This window comes from Fulmarus glacialis, unplaced genomic scaffold (genome assembly GCF_000690835.1).
Source record: "Fulmarus glacialis isolate BGI_N327 unplaced genomic scaffold, ASM69083v1 scaffold36741, whole genome shotgun sequence".
In the NCBI taxonomy this organism is placed as follows: Eukaryota; Metazoa; Chordata; class Aves; order Procellariiformes; family Procellariidae; genus Fulmarus; species Fulmarus glacialis.
The window spans coordinates 14,441-37,211 of NW_009191547.1; the positions used below are offsets into that span (position 1 = coordinate 14,441).

The 22,771-nt window shown below is 40.4% G+C and overlaps 1 protein-coding gene across 1 annotated transcript in view; it reads left to right on the forward strand.

Annotated features, from left to right (window-relative positions):
- Positions 1–4,671: 4,671 nt before the first annotated feature.
- Positions 4,672–22,771, forward strand: part of MET (MET proto-oncogene, receptor tyrosine kinase) — a 48,715-nt gene continuing 30,615 nt past the window's right edge. Inside the window, exons 1-2 of the mRNA XM_009586739.1 lie at positions 4,672–5,871; positions 19,892–20,083. Coding sequence (XP_009585034.1) covers positions 4,672–5,871; positions 19,892–20,083 — 1,392 coding nt within the window. The remainder of the gene's footprint in view (positions 5,872–19,891; positions 20,084–22,771) is intronic.

Consider the following 22,771-nt stretch of genomic DNA (forward strand, 5'->3'; position numbering starts at 1 on the left):
GTGCTGCTGTCTCCATGGCAGGGTGTCTGATCCACAGGGAATCAGGTCCTGAACTGGCACAGATTTTGGTCCAGGATAGTAAAGAAAACTGAGCTCTTGGGAGCAGTAATCACTATGGTTATCCTATATAAATTTGCCACCACAAGTCTGTCAGAGCCCATAGTAACAAGATGTACTATCCCACTGGAAAAAATATAAAACTATATCATCAAATGTTTCCTTAAAGAAGGGAAAAGGCTACCACTTGCTGACAATAGAGTTTGTGAAATATGAATTAACATGGCTCTGCTGTTACCTAACCTGAAATGACCTATCTGAGGACTAAATGTGTTCTTGCACAAACACGCTGTATGTGCGATACGCAGGACCCTGTCATCTCCTTTTCTGTAATAAAGCAAGGAAAAATGAGATGCACCAACCAACCTACAAAACACTTGCTTTCGTGTCAGTGTGTTGTCTTAGCTGACATGCAGATCCATGGAGTGCTTTGTGATCAGAGTTAAATGGGACCCGAGTTGTTGAAATGAGGGCTAGGAAAACAAGTATGACTATGTTTTCTGGCTTCCTTGCATATAACAGCTTGAACATTATTCCACAATAAGGCCAGGCCTGACTTGTCAGTACGGTGGCAAACAGTGTGAAGAAGAGACATGATGTTCAATGTTTACAAATTATCACCCAGTCCATAACTAGGGAGAATGAAACTTGTAGGAGAAAGATTGCCATTGGGAAGCCGTTAATGGTACACAAGCACTCAAGAGCAAGCCTGGTGGGAAGCGTCAGCCATAGCACTTGAGGTTGCCAGGCACACTAATATGACACATCATTACTAGCCACTCGCAACCGTTGACCAAAATCCATTTTCTCATCAGTTATACAAGCTAGTGTCTGCTGAGGGGTGGAAAAATGAGCACATAATGACACAGGCTTTGAAAATATCTCTTACAAAAGAATTAATCCATCCACAGCTATTGCTTGCTGATAGTTATCACAGGCCGAAGCTTGCAAGTCTTCCGTAGACACATGAAAGACACACTGACGCACAAGTCACAGGAAGGTCACAAAAGAATGAACAGCATCCATCATTCAAACCAAGTAGAGAAACAAAGGGATTACTTGTTTTCCTTTTGCAACCGATAGGCAGCAAATAGTTCTTTGACCTGTATTGTAGTGTATCTATAGCCTAAGTATTTTGGTTCTAATTCAGCAAAACTCTTTAAGGGCTTAAGCTCAACCGAAACTACATTTGAGTATGTGCTAAGGAGAACTGGGACTATTGGACCTTTGAAGAGAGGTGGGACTGAATTCTCCAAAGTTGTCCTGCTTCTTCAGGATGTATTCTGCATGTTTGCCCAGGATGTATTCTCTGTGTGTGTGTGAAGTGTGTTTGCAATGACCTGCTCTGGAGGTTACAAAAAAGCAACTCCATGCTGCAGGCTGCAGCAGTGGAATAGAGAAAGACCCTGGGTCAAACACAGATAAAAAAAGGCACCAAACATCATGGGAGTCTCGCTGAGGAACAGTGGAGTATATGTGATGTGAGGACTGTGAAAAAACAAATGCCTAAAAAATGGAGTTGCACACTGTAGTCTTCACATAACTCCTATGTCCTCCCTAAGCTATAAATGTCTCGCAGTAGAGCACGTGTCTTCTGATTTCAGGCACCTTGAGGAAAGATACACAGCGTGCTGGAGGCATGCATTATGGGGAACCATCTTCCCTAGGGCTGCCCATAAATCTGAGCCTGAGCTTCCCAGAGGTAGGAGTCAGCAGATTTCTGTCTGGGAGGATGCTTGAAACACCTCAAAAGCCTACAGAGGAAGACACAATAATGGCGCTCAGATATGAAAGCAAAGATGAGTTGGTTTTCATTTATTGCTCGTATTTTCCTTCCTGTAGTGGTGAAATACGGTACCTATTATTCCTGGCATCCTTTGCGTTACACTGAATCCCGCCCTTGCTCTTGCTGTTAAGCTCTCTGCTTCGGATCTCATTTGCTAAAGGAGTCTAAGGAGGAATTTTCTGTCTCCAGAGCACAGATTCAAACCAGCGCTGTTTCACCAACTGCGTGTAGGCAGAGTAGCCTATCCAAGGATACTGGCCTCACATCGCAAGATGTGGTTTGAGGGAAAGAATAAGTCACACGGTATTTATGGCTCTAAATCCCTCTGCAGTGCACACTGGTATTTACTGTTGAAGAGCTAGGGATCCTCTTTTTCAGACATTCTGGAAGAATGGGGAGGGTTGTGAACTGAAGACTGAGGGGCATACTGGGCGAGAAATCTATTTGGGCATATATTAAAACAAGAACATAGCATAGAATATACTGCAACGAAGTAGGTGCCTGTCAGGTAACCTTGCATCTTTTTTCCTGTGTTGGTGGTCGATCAGCCTCATCCTCCTCTAACTGTTGTCCCACCTATTATTTTCTCTCTCCACTGCAGTGCCACCTCTGTTATGTGGGTTTAAGCTCGTTGCAGTAAACAATATACCTGCCTCCGCGTTGTGTCAGAAATAGAGCACTTTGGGAATTTTCTGCTTAATCTAGTATTTGTCAGAACATGTTGACTCGTCAGAAGTGAATCTGCAGGAATGTATCAGTTTTAGCAGTTTCTTGGGTGGAAGCGCTGGCTGAAAGGAGGCAGTCAGTCAGACCATTGCCGGGACCTTCGCTCGGCGCGGGCGAGGCAGGGACGTGAACACGGTTGTTCTTGGACTGGGTGTGACTTCTGGGTGTTTCACACAAACTTTGAAAGCTCTTGGTTTCATCCCAGCACAGAGCAGGAAAAATTCTGTAATAGCAAGAAGTTTCAGAGGATGAGAAAGTGGTTTCCTGCCCTATACAATATAGAAGTCAGCACTCTGTGTACTGGGGCTATTTTCTAATTATAGCAATGTCCCTGCTCTTTTTTCTTTTCTTTTTCTTTTAAACTTAAATCCATATTTGATTTGTTTCCAGGATTCTGTTATCGCTAATTAATATCAGAAAATGTTGTTGATATGAAGGAAGATCTTCATTTCTCAATACCAGAAGTGTGACTTGTTCTTACCAGCTAATACTTGCAAATAGCCTGTGTTTCTGATTTTTATCCCCAGCTCTCGATCATGATTCTTATCAGATAACAGGGAGGAAGAACAATTCTTTGTTTCCAAAACCTATTATTTTGTGTAATTAATGAGGTAAGCCACAGAAGAGTTCAGTGGATGCTGAAATAAAATGCCACAAGGAATGCAGGAGAATTATTGATGGATTGTTTTAACCAATCTAGTGAAAACACTGGATTTACACACAGCTGAAACAGTTCTGGTCTGTAGTCATCTTTGCATTTTGCCTGAAGTCTTAATGAAATAAAAAGTCAATACAGAGCTCCTGGTTCCTATTATTAGTTTGTAATTTTCAAGGTTGTCTATTTAAAACCCTTTCAGTGGTCATAAGCATTTCTATATTAGCAACAATCGCTTAACTATAGTCAAACTATAAGTATTTTCCCAAAGTATGTGATCATATTGCTGTTAGAATGCATAATTGTTTTCTCCATGAAGAAGCTAAATTTGGCTTAACAACTGTGTCATGGCATTAACAGAAAATGTCTGGTGTGACAGGGCATAGCGTGGACACTGCACCGAAACGCTCATAACCACAGTTCATTTAATTGATCTTCCGAGGGGGTGAAATATCACACTAGTCATCTGCCTTTGGTTTTTCAAGCCACATCAAACAATTGTGTGGAGAAGTAAAAAAAAAGAAAAGTGCTAGGTTTTTTGATTTCATCAGTTAATGGCTGTAGGTCACTTGATACCCCTTTGTTTACAATACAGTGATATGCCTGTATCTTGTAAAGGTTCACCAGAGTGACTTACTGCTGTGGTACAGAGCCCAAAATAAAACTTGCACATGCCAGGCACCACATGGTGCATAAAATATTCTAACAATATATTACAAAACCTTGTCAACACTAGGGAAAATGACTATTCCAAGAAGTAGAGCTGGCTGAAAAAAAACCCAAACATTCTTTTCTCCAAACTGGGCCCTTATGAAAGACAGTGATCTGGGGAGCTGGAGGGAGAGAGAGAAGGGGTTTTCTTCCTTTGGTCGGGTGGAGAGAAGTCTTTTTCTTGGTTAATCAAAAATATCAACAATAATAAAAGAGAAGTCCACTTCCAGCTCAAATCTTCACATTATTTCATGTCTTCCTATTTCTCATTTTTGAGCAGCTGTGCCGAGAACCAGCTCAGCCCCTTGAGGAACTTGCCAAATATCTTATACTCGCACACTGAAGCGCTACAACTGCTTTGTGTGCAGTTGTGTCCTCAGCTACTTGTGCACCATCTTCTTCTAAACCCTATCAGTCAGCTGGTTTAATGCCAATGTGGAAGTAGTCATCTCTCTTCTGCTGCTCTACAGCACACTGAGGGGTCTTACAAAGTTCATCATAAGAAAACCCTTCTGTGAATTGTTCTGAAAGCAGTGAAATGGGTATGCATGAAGAACAGTAATCATAGCAGTTTCTGGCACAAGACTATTAATGGCAATAAGCAAGATTATGACACTTCTTAAACTGAAATGCAGCCCAGAAACGGATTTCTGTTGACTGATAAACTGATGTTTTAGTACATGAAGTATAACCTCTCTTTCCTTTGAATATATTTTGACAGATTAAATCTCTGACAATGAAGCCTTTTACTGCATATCCTTCTGGGTTTATCGTATTCCTGTTTGCCTTGCTGCAGCGGAGCCATGGACAATGCAAAGAAGCAGCTAAAAAATCAGAGATGAATTTGAGTGTAAAATATGATCTTCCTAACTTCATCACAGAAACGCCAATTCAGAATGTGGTTTTATACAAGCATCATGTTTATATTGGAGCAGTCAACAAGATTTATGTACTAAATGAAACTCTCCAGAACATTTCTGTGTACAAGACTGGGCCCGTTTTGGAGAACCCTGACTGCGCGCCATGCGAAGACTGCAAAGATAAAGCCAATTTATCTAACAGCGTATGGAAGGATAATGTCAACATGGCACTGCTCTTAGAAACTTATTATGATGATCAGCTCATCAGCTGTGGTAGTGTGTCCGGAGGTGTCTGCCACCGTCACATCATTCACCCTGACAACCCTGCTGATATCGAAAGCGAGGTGCACTGCATGTATTCACCCCGGGCGGAAGGAGAAGCAGATAATTGTCCTGACTGTGTTGTAAGCACTTTAGGAACCAAAGTTTTGGTGACCGAAAAGGACAGGTTTGTCAACTTCTTTGTTGGAAATACTGTGACATCTACGTTTCAGCCTCCTCATGTGCTGCATTCAATATCGGTCAGAAGGTTAAAAGAAACACAGGATGGTTTTGAGTTTCTCACAGATCAGTCTTATATAGATATCCTCCCTCAGTTCCGCGACTCATATCCCATTAGGTATGTCCATGCCTTTGAAAATGATCACTTTGTCTATTTTTTGACTGTCCAGAGAGAATCTCTCGACTCCCAGGCTTTTCAGACTAGAATTATCCGCTTCTGCACTTTAGATTCAGAGATGCGTTCTTACATGGAAATGCCTCTTGAGTGTATTTTTACCGAAAAGCGGAGGAAGAGGTCCATCCGAAAGGAGGTATTCAACATTTTGCAAGCTGCCTACGTAAGCAAGCCAGGTGCAGCTCTAGCCCACGAAATGGGCCTTGGGTTGAACGATGATATTCTCTATGGCGTTTTTGCACAAAGCAAACCAGACTCTTCCGAACCAACCAACAGATCTGCTGTCTGCGCCGTCTCCGTGCGAACAATCAACGAGTTCTTCAACAAGATTGTCGACAAGCAGAACATGAAATGTCTCCAGCACTTTTACGGGAAAGAGAGCAAATACTGCTTAAACAGGGTAAGTGACAATTAATTTGTTACATTTTGGGACTCTTGTTCTCTCTTTGCCTGCTCTATTGTCAGGTAGCTGTCCCCTCAGTTTTACTTACAAAGTCCCTGATCATTTCAGATTACTTAGTATGGCTGATGATTCATCTCTGTAAGGATTGAGTATGAAAATCACTGAGGTTCTTATGGTTCTAAAAAAGTATGAGTGGAACTGGGGAAAAAAACTTCTTTTTTTTTTTTTAATTTGTAAGTAATTGTTTTTCTTGAGAAACTGGGATGCAGATAAATGGAACATTTAGGCAGTTATTTCTTTTAATATCTCAAAAAAGTATTCATTAACATTAGTATCCATGTGCACTGAGGAGTCCCTGAAAATATCACTCATATTTTAAACTATGTTAATGCTGAATCACTGCCGTCCTTAGAAAAAAATGAAAGAGCTGGTTTGGAACATGGAGAGCCAGATTGTAATCCAATTACTCATGCTTGATACATAAACGGTCCCACTGAAATCAGTTTTCTTAATGAAAGAAGTGTCTATGAAAAGTGTATCTGAATGAGGATGCCAGCAGTCTCGGGTGGGAGGGTTGCCTCTCTATACACCATGTGTTCAGGTGGTTGCTGCTTTCCAACCATCTGAAATATTCTATGTGAAGGAAGCACAGAAGTTATTTCTTCCCTTCTGGCCAGTGTCTGTGCCGGTGTCAGGAAATACAGAATCTGGTAATTGGGTACTTTTAACATTTATTTTGAAACATGAAACATTAGAGCTTTCAGTTGTACCTGCTTATGCAACAGGGCCTTAAATGTCCTCTCTGGGGAGCTTTCTTTTCTCAAATACAAGAAAATTGGAGCTCAGAAGTGGCACGCTGTCCTCTACCAGAGGGCAGGGCCAGAGCTGTTATGATGGGGCTCTGCTCAGCCTTGCGAGCCAGGACGCGGCCTCTGTCAGGATGGAGCAACAGCTCTACCTGCATTTGGGGCTGGATGGGATCCATCATGCCCTGTTGTTGGGATGGCTCCTGGTGAGAGTGGGAACCACAGGGCTTCATCACCCCTGATCCACCAGAATCTTCCTCAGCACGGATGCCAAGCACGGAAACTGGATGACCTTTGGAGGTCCCTTCCAACCCAGACCATTCTATGATTCTGTGATTCTATGACATCAAGATGGGGCGGTGGCACATGCCCTGTTGGAGCTGGAAGCCTCTTGCACGAAGTAGAAGGGCTGCTCTTCACTGCCAGGGGTGAGACGGGGTGGTCTGGGGAGAAGCTCCGTTACAGAGCTGCTGTGGCTTCTCCCCAGTAGCGGGAATGTGCTCAGAGGTGGGTCTGACCCAGTCTGAGCATCATCACAACAGCCTCAGCATTCAGGGGATGACTGCTCCAGACGTTCAACACAGATGTAGGCATTGCCGGTAGATGCTGATACAGCAACCTCAACAGTTGTAGCATTTTATTCCCTTTTTTGGGGGAGAAAGGCAATTTTCAGGAACTAAAAGGAAGTTGGCAAACATTCAGCACAGTAACTTCTTATCGTTCTTCACTGTGTTATTGCTGTCCTAATTTGTCATTTCAGGTCTTAATATCCTTTTTTTTTTTATTATTTTTCAGTTCATTTTTAACAATGAACATTGTTCTTCTCTGAAAGTACTTTTTTTTCCTTATTCCTGGGGTATTTTATTTGTGAGTGACTGTCTTTAAAGCTCATGGCCTTTAACTTATCTCATTCTGTACTCGCCTATACACCCGTTTCATAAGGTGATCTTTTCATAGCAAAGTATACCATTAAAATATTGACAGAATAATTTGCCGCTTTTCACATGCTGGGAAGTACTTTCCTGTTTCAAAAGCTTTTCCAAAGTCTGCTGCTGCTTTGCATATCAGAACTGAATGTCTTATACTGCAGACTGTTTATTATAGTTGCCCATTTTCAAGAAATGTCATCAGAACTCTGATTTCTGCCACATTAAATTGATAAAGGGAAAAATGTTTCTGTGATTTCTTGTGGTTCCTTTAAATGGCATAAAGGCAGTCAGAAATTTTTATCCTGATTGTTTGCTTAACACTGAAATATCAAGACTGTCAAGCTTTGCCATTCCATTTCCCTTGCCGTATTCCAGAGAACTCATTAAGACTCCAATAAAAAGTGTCCTGTGAGTTTTTTCAGGTTTCGGTTGGCCAAAAAGATTGGCAAGAATTTGCCAAGCATCCTTTGTATGCCTGTTTTTCTCAGGTGTGTAAAATAGACCAGCAAGGTTGGAAGGTGAAGGAAGGGAAGGAGCAGGCAGAAGGAGGAAAGCACATTATTTCTTATGCTTGTGCAGGAATGTCAAATCTGGTCTTCCTTGATTTTGCTGGAGATAAAATAATAATAAAAAAGAAGAGTCCCAAACCCCTCAACTCTTTTTAGGCCCTTTTTTGTACATTATAAAAACGTACATGAGGGCATAACCCGTTTTTTCCCTTTTGTAAGTCACCTTCAACTTAAAAGAAAGCTTTTATAAACTGTGAGAGTTTGTCACAGTTTATTTTGGCAAAATTCAAAACTTGCTTTTTGCAATGTAGCCAAGATGATCTTTCTCTTTGATGTTGAGAGAATGAAACCACAGACCACTGATGCAAGTGAAAGGCACTGACCACTGTGAGATTAAGTCATGGGACAGTGAAAACAGTACAGCAGTGAATATGGTATACCACTAACTTCAACATTAAAAAGAAAAATAAGCCTTTAGCAATGTTTGCAAGGGAGTGCTATCTGATAATTTACAGTTAGGGTCGGATTGATGAAGGCCATTTCATGTTATCAAAAAAAGTCCCACAAGACAATTGTACATAATTTTGTTGGCCTTTGGATAGTCCGTCTTTTTAAGTGGCGGTCCCTCAGGACTGTTTAGTCTGAGGCTGCTAAAGGTAGAATTAGACCAAAATAAACCAGAATAAAACATCCAAAACACTTCTTCAACTCGTTCTTCTCAGATTTTAAGCATTAAAAAAAGTACTTCAACTCATCTTGATGTGGTTGACAAAATTTGTTAGTTTTTAGCCTTGTTTCCTAAAGGAATGAAGTTTATGTGGTCATGCTATTGTATGCCTGTCTTTCTGTTAGTTGTCCTGACAACCTCAGCAATAAGAAAACTTAAAGATGTGAATCCAGGTGTGAACCCAGAGACAGATACAATATGTGCTCAGGCTGTGGAAACCAATGAAGTTTAAGGAGCCCCTTTATACATATCAGAAGGACGTACAGGGGCCAAAGCAGGTATTGCTCACCCATGGGAAAAGTCTCCGTCAGAGCTTAGTTGGACAGCAAAGTCAACCAACCACAAGATATAAATCCAGACGCAACTCTGCTTCACTTATTCCAGTGCTCATGGAAAACTTTATAAAATAAAAATAAAACATTTCCAGTTGTGTTTAAATGAAATACATAAAAAGCCAAAACCTGGACTCACTGAAGTCAGGGTTAGGAAAAGTGAATCCGATGGTGCATCTGATCGGTATCAGATGTACTTTAATGGAGCTGTGACCAGTTAGCGCTTCCTAATAATTTCCTTCAGTGAAGAGCTGGCTGTCACTTTAATGACAGCAAGGAGGAAACAGAACTGGCTTTGAATTAAAAGAAAAATTTGGAGTCATAGTAAATGGGTATTATTGCCCGAGTCAGGACAAGGATATCTGAGAGGTAGCTGCTGTGGAGGGTTTTGAATCACTGTTCAGGAATCTCCTCAGCCACAATGAAGAGAAGACTGGATGTAGGCTTTTAGCAGAGTTTATTTGGTCACAGTTAGTCACTGTCAGCCCTGGTGTGGTACTCCTCAAAGCAGAAGAGTACTTAGGTGGGGAGTCAAATGCTGCTAACTTCATTTGCAGACATGATCCAGAAGTGTGCACCTCTGTCATGGATTAAATATAATTCTCCAAGTGAGGAAGATGGGTTGAGTTTGGCCTTGACAATCTCAACTATACATTTCAATTGCCATTAGTTAGATCATGATCTTATGGGCTTTGTTTAGCCTTTCTGCACTTCTTATGTGCTAAACAATTGTGAGCTCAACTCTCCTCTGATGCCCAACTTCAGTCGCTATTGACTTCCATGGAAAAGCACCTCTAAAAATTAAATCCAAATGCAGCTCTGTAAAGTTCCTGTGGTTTTGTTTCTTCTACGGGTAAATCAGGTGAAAGCCTAAAGTACTCCATTCACTTTACAGGAAAAGAGAAACGACAGACAGGCTTTTGCCACCATGTTCCTAACAAGTGTCCTAAAGCAAGGCAAACTGGCTGCCACTCCTGTCAAATGAAAGGCACAAACAGTTGGAAGAACGTGAAATGAAAACAGAAGATCACCAAAACAAAAGATAAAGTGACAGTAAAATAAACACATGGTGATGCTTCTTTATTACCATTATACACATGATAGATGAGTAAAATTGGGTTATGCTTATATTGTAATGGAAGAAAATAATTGCTGCCTTCTATCAGGAAACCGCAAAGGCACTTATTGATCTGTCATCCTAAGGGTATGTCTAGGAATATTTAATAAAATAAACAGAGACAAATAACTCTTTTGAGGCCCTATAACTGTAATATCCCACACCATTTGGCTTAAAATTTTTGGCAGGTTTAAAAATAACACCACATTTCTCTGATTAGGAAGGGTTGATGCGGCTTATTTAGATAATCTCACAGCATGGAGGAAGTGTTTTTTATACAGCAAGTAGAATGTGCCTCAATATTTTCCCTAAAAGTCAAGCACCAGAATCCATTGGATTGGTTCAGTCATTTATTCCTCTAGAAATGCTCTATCAAATGGCATACAGCACTCTGCCTGGCACAAAGCCTACTCCCATCCGTACAGATTTTGTTCGAGCTTCTCTATGGGTTCTGACATCTCAGAAGAATAAACGAAGAGGGACTGGGTGATGGGCAATGTGCACTGACACCCTTTAAAACAGGCTTAAACCATAGTAGCAAGGTGACAGGCTCCATCCACGTTCCTGTTCTGCGCTCACTGCCTGTCTGCTGAAAGCCCAGGTGGGACCCCGAGGGTCCCCGTAGTGCCCTCTACGATACAGAGCAAGGCAGGGTGTGCTCACCACCCAGCTCCCCTCCACCATTAGGTACATGGCCATCTACCCACCTGGCCATGCAAGACCTGACCTTGGCAAATAGCATGGCCTATGGGATTGCAGGAAGAGTCTGAACTCCAGTTAAGCTGCATATGAGGGGGGCATGGGTATGGGTACGGGTACAGATATGGGTGTGAGTGTGTAGGGCGTATGGTAGGAGCATAGGTATGGGTATGGTCATCTCAGGCTGGGCCACATTCAGCAGAGGTGTAACTACAGAGGTAAGGGCTGTTCTGACCCTGGGACTGGCCACGTGGACACTGTCACAAGGGAATTCCCAAGAAAAAGGCAAGGCAAGGAAAAAGGCAGGTCAGGGAGTTTCTTTGGAAAGTACCACGCCGCCCTGAGCAGTAGATACCTTTGCAGACTCTTCCGAGCCCCAGGAGCTATGGGGTCTGGGGGCTGACCTGCTAGTCCCCGAATGCTGCAAAAACTACAGAGAGTTTCCTTCTCCTGATCTCCTGTTAGAGGTCTGTCTCTGTTTGCCTCCCAGTGCTGCTGCTTGGCTTTTTATCATCTTCTCGATGAAAGCTGGATTTCTCTGTGAAAAAGTGGTATCCGTTAAACTACCATTTTCTGCAAAGGGCACTGCTTTATCAGCCAGAGTTACTAATAATGTTCCATTTCCAGACTTTTTAATCAAATTGTTCCACTGAAGGCAGGGTTCCCTATTGGTCATTAGTGTGGAAGAGTGACTCTGCTGCTTTTCTCTGGAATTGCACAGAAAAAATTTCAGGCAGAAAGTAATATTTTTTTTTTTAACATGGATATCTAGATTCTCTGGTCGTGTTTTTTATGTCTCAGAGTTTCAGAAGGCCCTTAAATAACACTAAAGATTAGAACTGGACACAGAATAATTTTCTTATCCTATATAACTTTGCAAATTTGAAAACCTTTACAGTCCCACAAGAAGAGATGTCTAAAATGTAGACTAGCAGGTATGCAGCATTAAGGACACTCACTAAAGAGTGACACTCACTAGTACTCAGATCTAAGCTTCTTTTCCTGGGTTCAGACCAAATTCTAAGGCTCCTTTGCCCCAGATTAAGTTCCTGTGTAGTCTGCTGATGGCTATTCTGCAATGGGACCGTGTCAGCCCCTCCTGAAAGAGCTGCTTGGATTTCTTTATAAACAGTTCTGTGTTCCAGAGAAAGAGAAGCTGATTCTGCAGTGCACTGCATGCAGATCTAAGTTCTGGATTCATCCCACCTAGCTTTGGTAGGTTGTTGAGACATCTAAGTAAGCAATGAATTCTCCTCGGGTTCTGCTGCCAAACGATGGAGAGACATATAAATCCTGACAAAGCAGACATCTTCCTTTCAGCTCCCTCAGCACCAACCTTACCTCAGCAGTTTCTCTACTTACTCTACTTGATCTGACTCAGGACCACATATTGCCATCATTATTGCTCACTAAAGCAACAGTAGGTAATTATTATCCAGGAGAGTATTGTGTTACTCGAACTTTCTAGGTGGCATGTGGGTTTCTGATCTCAGACAGCTTTTGCATCAGAGTGGAATTACTCCTCATTTCCAAACATACAAGTAAAATCAGAGTCAAATCCCACAGTAAATAAAAAAAATACTGCTAAGGAAGAAGATCCATGGCATAAATGGTTCAGAAAGCAAGCATAGGTCACAAAGAAATATTACTTGCACTGTCAATGGAGTGGGTGCAAACAATGAAATGTTAGAGGAGGAATGATCTTGGGGGAAGTGATAACAAGAGCTTCATTTTCTTAAGGCAGATGGCACCCTGCTTTTATACACAGCCTGTGGAAATCAGGGCAAATTGCATGATTTTCTCCTACTTTCTGGACTCCTTTCTATCCCACACATCTCTTGCACCACTGTTTTGGCTAGACATGCAGTTGTTGTGCAATGTTATCTTGGAATAAGAGTCTCCACACTCAGCATTATCTTAGGATAACTGGTCTACTTGGAATTCACAGCTTTTCTATTTCATCACAGCTTCCATGTAAATAAGGATTTCTATGAAAAATGCACCTGATGTACACTACAAATGTACAGCTAAACTGCTTTTATCAACGCAGCATCTCCAATGCATTATTTTATTTCTTCAAGATGTGTAATTAGTCAACACCTCTCCTTTGATAATCTGTATACTGAGTTAAATGTTAAATTAATATAAGGGAAATCAGCAAAATACAAAGATTACTTAGGTCCATTTTATCTGCTGAATCAATAGGATTTACTTAGTGCTAATGCACTAACCAGATTATGAGAACTAATGCAGCACTGTTCAATGACAAAAGCAAATAACTCTTTGAATGATCTTGACAATAGAACATGTAATCATCTTAATTTGTATTAACTAATTACATTTAACATGGGTGTCTTTTTACCTATTACCTTAAGTGGAGCATCAGTACAGTAGCTTCCTTCCCCCCTCTCATTTTAGCAGTGAAGTAGATCAAAGCAACAAGTATTAAGAGTTAGTGGGATGATACTATGTAAAATTTTACAGCAATGGAGTTCTTTAAAAAATTTCTCTTTCTCTAGGGGTCATAAAAATTTGTGTAATTTTTCCATTGACTTCAGTGAGTTCTAGATCAAGTCCTTGAAGCTGAAAGTGTAGCTTAAAGGTAATTAACCCTTCTCTAATTCCCTCTAAATTTTTCCGTATTTTGCAACAAGTAGTATTTTGAAGGGTTGGTTTCCTGTGTAACTCGGACCATCTCCAGGCAGTAGCAACACACAGTAGTGGACTGTTTCCAGTTGCTTGCTTTTTCTTCAAGTCTCCTACTTTGCAGTTGAGATTTGAAAAGTTTATTCTCAGAAAGAGAACATACTTCTGTATTTTATAAAAAAAATCTTTGATTTGCTTTCAAATACATGAGGAATATTGGGAGGAGGAAGAAGGAAGAAGAGGGAAACAATTCTTTGTTTAAAACAAAAAGAGGAAAAAACTCTTTTACCTTTTAGAGTAAAGCTTCAGTGCCTCAGCAGAAGTTCTTAGAAACAGGAGAACCCAGTCCCCTGCCCCCGGCGTATTCAGTTCTCCGTGAACGCTGGACTGTGTTCACAGCACCTACACCCTCGAGGTGTCTTTCACTGGTCAAGAAGAAACCAGAAGCATGGTGGATCTGCTTCTATGGGAATTTTTCAGCACATAAATTTGTGTCCACTGGCAAAATTGAGCTCTTCCATTTATTACTCTTTTTTTCCCTTCCTTAGGATCACAAGAAGTGCTTGGTAACGGTGTCTGGTGCTACTAATCTGTACAGAAATCGGTTTTACAAAGCACATAGCATTTTGAATACTGTGTTCTCAAATACTTTTCTCTTCTGATGTGACTTCTGAGTGTTTTCTGTTCCACTTCCCAAGAACATGGAGTTCTTGGGAAGAACATGTTAGTTGTTTGACAAAATAGGCCTTGAAGAAGAAAGAGAAATTCAGCATACCTAGTACCTATCATGGCCACATTAACATGGAAATTAACTGTCTTTCTGTGCTGTGAGAGCAGCAGGTGGGGTACACACTGCGTAGCCCCAGCAGACTGCTCTAGTCTAGCTTCCATGTAGTCTCTTCGGCAAGTAATAGCTGACTCATGCATTTGGGATACATCTTTCTGAGGACTTAGTGACCCTATCAGTACGAATATGTGCAATAGTTCAATACGAAAGACCCAATCTCTTAATTGATAATATTTGATAAAGGAAGTGAAATGGGAGAATATGAATGTAATGCAAATAGGAACACTATTCATGTGCATTTGGCCTGCTATTGAACAGTACCTACCACTAGTACAGATGCATGGCCATCCCACAGTTGCTTCTCTTGGAAATCCAGCAGCAAGTTTTGGGAACTCACACTGCGGTTACGCTGACCCAGTGGGTGAGGAGTCTCACAGTGGACTTGCAGTTGGTCATGTTGGCAAAAGCCAACATGCTACATCCAAAGAATTTCTGTTTCTCATGTTCCTCAACTCTGGCTGGCTTCTCTTCTGCCTGTTGTAGAGCACTGGATTTTGTTCACAAGAGATTCTTTTCTGGTCAATTACTTCCAAAAAATAAAATATGTCCATATTTTTTCCATGTATCATCATTGAATGTGCTCATAACCATAAAGAATTCAGACACCCTGTGGCAGTTATATATAGTGAGAACAATAAATGTGACTATGACTTTTTAGAATTGCTAGTAGTAAAATTTTGTCCGTTTCACAAACTTTCTGTCTTGCAAATTGCAGAGGAAAAAAAATTCCTTTGTGATAGCATAGTAGAAAGCTATTTATATATTTCTCCTCTTCTCCATTACACTTTGTTGACTCTGACTAGCTATGGCATGAAACCACATGGGAAAGGAGAAGGGAGATAGTCCCTTTGCCAAGGGAACTGACAGAAGAAGGCATGAAGTGAACAGAGTCTGCAAATGTGCCAGAAGCCAGAAAGATTGTCCAGGTTATTTTTCTCCTCTCCTCATTTTGTCAAAGAGCTATAAGTACAAGGATCTTAGTAGTCATCTCTAACTGAGTCCAGAATTAAAAAAACCGGAATGTGACAGCTTGGAAGATTTATGAGGTTCATGAAATTTGAAGAGTAATTCCTTTCAAAGATAACAGTGATAGGCCAAATTTATAATGTGCCTCACTTCTATTTACATGGGACTGGGAAACAGACAATACAGGTTCTAACTCCAGCCCTCTAACAGACCTCCAACAATCCTCTTCAGGCAACACCCTGGCTTCACTGAGTTATTGGGGCCAGAATTTCACTTCTTGTATTTCACGTGGAGAGAAGCAGTGACCAAATGCACTTCTCACCTGAAGAGAAATACTGCAAACTACCCAGAAAATTCAAATGTATTACAGAACAGCAAAACTGTGTTAGCTAAAAATACACAAGAAAATTTAGAGAGGAAAATCTGGTAAGGCTCTTTTGTGTTCCTCACAGTTACTCTTCCTGTTCAGAGTCTGCTGTTCATGTAAATTCCTCACCGTTATGTGCTTGATTCCAGTAGGACACCCTCCTGAAAACTGTAGTTTTATTATTCATCTTAATTCACTGACCTCCACAACAGAAAAGATAAGCAGCTCATACGCCGTCTCCATTTTTAACTGTCTTGGGAATCAATTTGTTATGTAGAATCATCCATTCATTCACTGTACAGCAGTTTCTTTGAAAAAGGATTTTTGCCATTTGCAGATATCAGGATCCAGCTCATTTAGCAGTAGCTCATTTCCCCTGCTCCATGTTGTGCCATAGAAGTGCTCAAAGGAGAAACTTTGTCAGCACTTGTGGGCGCCCGCTTCTCGTGAGGGAGACTTCCAGGATCCATAGCAGAAAACAAAAGTTGATACTTAGGACTTTGATTCCTGACAGCCAATAAGTTAAAAGTCATATAAGCAAACTAGCAGGAAACAAGACTCCTGCTTATTTCTACTTTCACTTGAGTTCTCCTTCATAACTGTAGTATTTTACAATTGACACTAGGAAATTTTACCTAGTTACTTTCAGACCATTTCTCCAATTTGTCAAATTCAATTTTAATTTTAATGATTTCCTCCAAATCGCTTACAAGACAGTATTAGATATTCTGCAGTGATTAAGTCATTAATTTCTAGTTTATTCAAGACATTAAACATATCAAGACATTACACATAATACCACTTTCTAATTGAGCACTGCACTTAACTAAGAAGAACAGGTTTTGGCCGGCTTTAGAAGGACGAGCCTGGAGGAGTGTTTCTCCAAACTGCAGTTGCTGCAAATAATAGAAAAGTTCCCAAAAAGTCTTTGGTTAAAATTTTGATTTTTTTTTTCCCTGAGTCTAGCTATTCAGACTAGAGACTAAACTCTATGATTGGTTCTGACACTGACCTAACTGAGTATTTTTTTGAGATTTTCATTAGTGGCTTTAAAATTTCCTCCCCGCTTTGCACTTTTGGCTTCAAATGTGCAACTCTGTCCAAAATATTATTTTTATGCTCACTGAATATCATATATAAATCATCAGTTAACTGCCAAACAGCGACAGCTCCTTATAGCCCAGCTCAACGATGTCTAGAGACTTTTTTGGTGGGTTTGTCTTCTGTGGACCGAATCCAGGGTAAATTCTGAAACACCACAACTTCCCCTATGAACAAACAAGATAGCATTGGTTATCTCCTACCCTTCTGGACACAGCCGAAAGACAGGGCTTGCCCACACCTCATTGCATTCCAGTGGCACACCTACACCAGCTTCACAAAGCCCTCGCTATGAATCACACACACACTTGGCACCTCTTGTCCTACAAGAGAAGCAATATAGCCCAACCCAAGCACTTACCCGCTCTCTAATCGTCCATTTCAATAGTTGTGTGATTTGTCACTGGAACTTGGCATAATATCCAGAGTGCATCATCTGACATCAGTTATTTTTCCACATTGACAGCCAAATGGATACTTATGTTTATACTGAGAGAGAGGGAGGGAGGGAGAGATTCAGGCTTCAAAGAGTTAATTTAAAGCAGCTTCTTTGCCGAAGTTTTCCGTGTTACCAATCTTCCTTTAGTTTTCTCAGTAGCTTTTTAATCTCTGCATTTCTACTCAAAGATCAAAGCCTTCCTATTTCTTAAAGACCTAACCTTACATTATGGTCAATCCATGAAGCGCCAGGTTTTGAGAGCGCCATATGTGGAACAGTCTGCAGGTTCTTGGGCAGATACCCAAAATTACGACATCTCTGAGGAAGGCTGAGCTGACTTTGTGGCTGAACTGACTTCGGGGAAGCTAGGAAAGGTGTTGGGGCAAGCAGGAAAATCTAGCCACTTGTTAGAAAGAGCTTGAACAGGCGTGTCAGGATCTTCAAATTGTGTTAAGATGACTACATGGGAGGAAGTACTTTTTTAAGGTTAGCACAGAAACATCTCTCCCCGAAGTCGTTTGCTTATGGAAAAGAAGGAGTTACAGCAAAGAGCAGAGATCCCAAGTTGGGGGAGGGTAAATTCAGAAATCTGCCTTATTTCAAAAAGCATGAAAACTGTACATCTTTCTGCACTTGAACTATTCATACTCATTGTATGAGTAATCTTTGCACAGATGTTTCAGAAATACTTTTAGACTGGATAGGATATGAGTGCAAAAGAATAAAGCTTTTAGCTTGTTTGGTGGCCAAAGCAAAGAAAAGCTAAATTTGTCCCTTGTTGATCAGTCAAAAATATTTAAAGTGTATTCAATGAATGTTCAGTGTGCCTAGTGCAAAGTATTAGTTCAGTTCCTGCTAAGCAAAACACACCATACTTTAACAGTTAATACCAAAACTAATACAGCAAACACTTTAGCATGTGGATAACCAAACTGTTAAGTCACTGCTGTATCAGATCTAATCTGGAAGCTTTCTTTCTGTATTGTTAGGCAGCGCAAAGAGATTTCACTTGCTCTTGTTTGGTCTTATGCAGGTTTTTACCTAAATGATACAGTAAATTGACAGTGCACCCGGAGAAAAGCTGGCACCACAGCTGACTGCAACTCCTAGGGAGCCTAGAAAACTTCACCCGCCAGTGCTGTTGCTGTGCACAGTTCAGAAACGTTACAGTTCAACAGCAAAGGACTGAGCTATTAGGTTGAACATTTTGTTAATAGCATTTTCAATGCCTTGTTTTTTCTCCAGAATCCACCGGAGTTAAGCCAGCAAGAAATTCTTGGTCCGTTGCTTGCTTTCTCATAGTACTTCGATTATAGGTAGTAGAAGGAAAACCACCTGAATCAAGAAAATAAGAAAATAAAATTTTAGTCCTACTTGTTCTTTAAGGGTATGACCCAGATCTATTGAATTTAGTGGAAAGACTCTGACTTTCTTTAAAAGGTTTAGTTCAAGCTTTTTAAAAAAATTTTTAAAACATATTTGTAACAACAACAAATCAATAACAAAATTAGGAAAAACGAAGCACTCGATTGATTTCAACAGAGGGAACCACCATAAGATCCTTTATAATCTCCCTACATGTTTATTCATAAAGTATGTCACAGTGGGAACATGCTAGATGACTGCCAAATTTAAACTGGTTAGAGATCCTTCAGGGGGTTCCTGGTTATTATCTGTACGATCTCACCAAAACAGATGATGTAGTATCAATAGTAATGGAATTATCAGTTAATAGATTACTATTGAATTGTCGGGACAGCAGGTTATATTCTTCTCTGGAGATAACTTAAAGTGTATTGTTCAAGAATTTTTCCAATGAAAATTAAAAACATGTAATCTATTCCCAAACTGAAAGAGAAAATCCTGCAAATGCAGCAACTATTATAGTACACTCAAGACATATAGAGATTGGACAAAATAGTGCATGAGCCATAGATGATCAATACAATAGCCTAAGTAATTATGAAAAGCTGGCTTCCCCATAGTTTCATTTAAATATATAATCAGAAACATGTTTTTCCTGGCTTATCTCCCTTTTCTCTTTCTCCATCTTTTTCTCCCCTTTTCTGTCTTATCACTGAAAAAAGGAGTTGAAAAGAGTATAGAAAGAGAGGAATACTGGAAATTGTTATTTTATGGCAAAAAAAGGATAAAAAAGTTGCAACATTTTTGGACAATCGTGTTTTAGAAGCAGGTGTGTTGCTGGGCAGGCTCTGCAGTCAAATTCTGAGACCCTTGGAGAAGCAGCATTACGGAAGTCACTAAGAGAAAGGATACCTTGATCATCTGGTTAAATAAAGACCCTATGTCTTATTCCCAACAGACAGGATAAAATAAAGTTAAAAGAAACATTCCCATAACATTAAGAAGTCGTTGCCTTCCTCATGGAACATCATAACTGATGAAGCAATTAAGTTTGAAACATTTTAAAATACTTTTGGTCAAATGCATTTGTGCTAAATGACTTCACTCTGACAAAGATCTATTCCTACTCATAAAGACAGTACTCATCTGTACTTCATTTTCTAACAGGCTTTTTCAAGAAATGCTTCATACTGCAGAGCACAAGATGATGAATATCGCTTAGAAGTTACGACTCCTTTGCAGAGGGTTGACTTGTTCATGGGCCAGTTCAACACTGTCCTGTTAACTTCGATATCTGTCTTCACCAAAGGGAACCTTACCGTTGCTAATCTGGGAACTTCGGAGGGCCGCTTCATGCAGGTAAATATTACTACGACACCTTCACGATAAAAAAACCTACTGGAGTTTAGCAGGATGGTGAAAAGTGAGGAACAGTATTATCCCAGTTTAAAAGGGCATTAGGAAATTGAAATTGCTGAGTAAAATAGAGCCTCTGGAATATAAACAAAGTGCCTAATAGAGCGTTCAGCACTTTAAGTGTTTACATGGGCTTTGTGGTTTGGAGCAATGGTTTTGGAGCAAATTCCACCATGATCTCCACTTAGTCCAGAAGGTTCAGTTCACAGAGCAGTTTTGGTCCATACAAACTAGATTTCTATCAAAGGAAACTAAACTGAAAGCTCTGTCTTGGACACACATCAAATATGCTCCAACCCCAGCTGGGGCAGAAAGGTCCAAAACAGTGATTGATTCTTCAAACAGCCTCAGATATACGCTTCATATGGTCATTTGGTCTAGAGGATCAGATTAAACCTAGTTCAAAGTAAAATGCCGAGGCAGTTTATAGTGTAAAAGCAGGAGCCTTGGCATTAGTTGTTTCTGTATACTGATGCACTCCTCTGGCACCAAATTACTTGCTAATGTACCCATAGCTTGTGACTCACAGCTCTAGAATTCAGATTAGCTCCTCCTCCACCTACTTTCAAGTCTTTCTGAGCGCATCTTAGATTTTTGGGCTCTTGCTCATTCTCTTCTCACTCTGTTCTTTTGGACAGCATTTCTTCCTGTCCTAAAGCAGGCTTTCCATAATAAGTGGTCAGTCACCCTCCTGAGAAGTCTGTTTCCCTCCACTGAGTATATAACTAATCTAGACAGGTAGATTACACTACATGACTTCTTTGTAGGTGACTAACGAAATAAATCTAACCCATAGGGCCAACAATCTTTTAAAAACTAGGCAGTCAAAATCAAACATCAGAAGACAAAATACTTTGAAAGCACCAAGGGCTTCCTTTATTCACCCATCTTATTTCAAGCACTGTCATCCGGCAGTGACCACCTTGGAGAGCTTGGTTTCTCCAGCTGCCACAGGGTCCAGCTTGGATGTGCATCTCATCCTGGACCCTCTTGCACTCAAAGACCTGTGTCTTTTTACTCTACCAGTATTATTTGTCTTCTAGTGGGCTTCCTGAAGTATTGCAGTCTTTGGCCCTTCTTGCTCTGTAGGCTGCAAAGAGTCATCAAAGTTTGTAGCGTTGTCCCCCAACCATCATTAACGGAAACCTGATGAGATTTGCCATCATGAGTTGCTGTGCCCTTCCAGCTTTCCCATTTCCCAAAACCTTCCATTAGAAAACACTTGGCACTTGCACCTTTTTATAAGAATCTTTGTGTGGTATAAGTCATCAGATAAGATGAACTAACAAGCCTTCCCTTTCTTCTCTCCCTTCTCCTCATTCTCTGTCCTTGCCACATACAGTAAGTAGGGTTACACATTGTCCCCAGTATTTGTTAACCCACTATTGGCAGCCTTTTTGGACAAAGGGAATCCTGTACCTCCACTTCTGTCTTCTGCACAGACTGGACACAGAACCTGCCCCATAATGCAAAATTCGTAATGCTCCTACAGGGAGGGAGGTCAAAGTGATTTACCACAAAGGACAGATGAAAAACTGGAGGAAATCGTATTTCTCTTTCCCCCTAAAAGATAGGAATCTAACAAAATGTTCAATGACAACCCTGCCAGTTTTACCTGAACTTCCCATGATGATCTTGGTAACTTTAAGCTGCAGTTTGTCTTCAGTGCAGGAAAGGCAAATGCAAAGAGCTACGCACTAAGCACAGGAGCAACCTATGCTCGCTCTGTTCTTAAATGTTCACACAGCGAACATGAGCAATTTGTTTAACCTTTCTGAAGCCATTTCCTTATCTACAAAATACAGTTAATAACAACTACTGTCTTACTCGCTGCATTTATTCTGGGCTGTCACAAAGCTTTTAGGGAGCTTTGGTAGAAAGCGCAAGGCAGCATTATTTTTATTTGTAACATTCTTTAAATTATTCATTCAAGTCCTGCACTACACACTTCATTCAGAGGTTTGCCCAACTCAAGGAACAATTAAAATATTTCCAGAATACATTTCCCATTCCAGCTTCAGTTATGGATCAAAAGAAAGGCTATTGTGTAAACTGCACATTGCCATTAGCAGAAATATTCTCATCATTGAATTAGATTGGCTTGAGCTATAGGGGGAAGTCAGCATTGGGCTCATATTGTAATAAATAGGAGCTCTTTCTTTGAGGGTTTGGTGCAACCAGCAGGAGAATAAGCATACTGACTACTTTTAATGACGCTACCTCCAAATAAAAAGGTTAGTATTTGTTTTGCCTTTAAATGATCTTGAAAGGGATACTAGATCTGTAGGATACAGAAGACACAGCTTTTTGCAGAATTTAGTGTTCACTTACATTAAATCTTTTTTTTTTCACTAATAGTTATCTAGGAAGTGCTTTCAAACATGCTCATTAGAAAATGCCCAACTAAAGCAGATTTGCTGTGTTTCTATGGAAATATAGCTATTAACTGCAATGAGATGGCGATCATTAAAAATTGAGCTATTAAATTACCATTACTGAAGTAAAATGGGTTAAAAAAAAATCAGAATAATCTAACAATGACTGAATTTATCAAAAAGATATCCCCAAGCATTTCCCCACATTTTTTAGCAGAGAAATGTAATATTCTTTTTTGTTTCATTCAGAAATCTA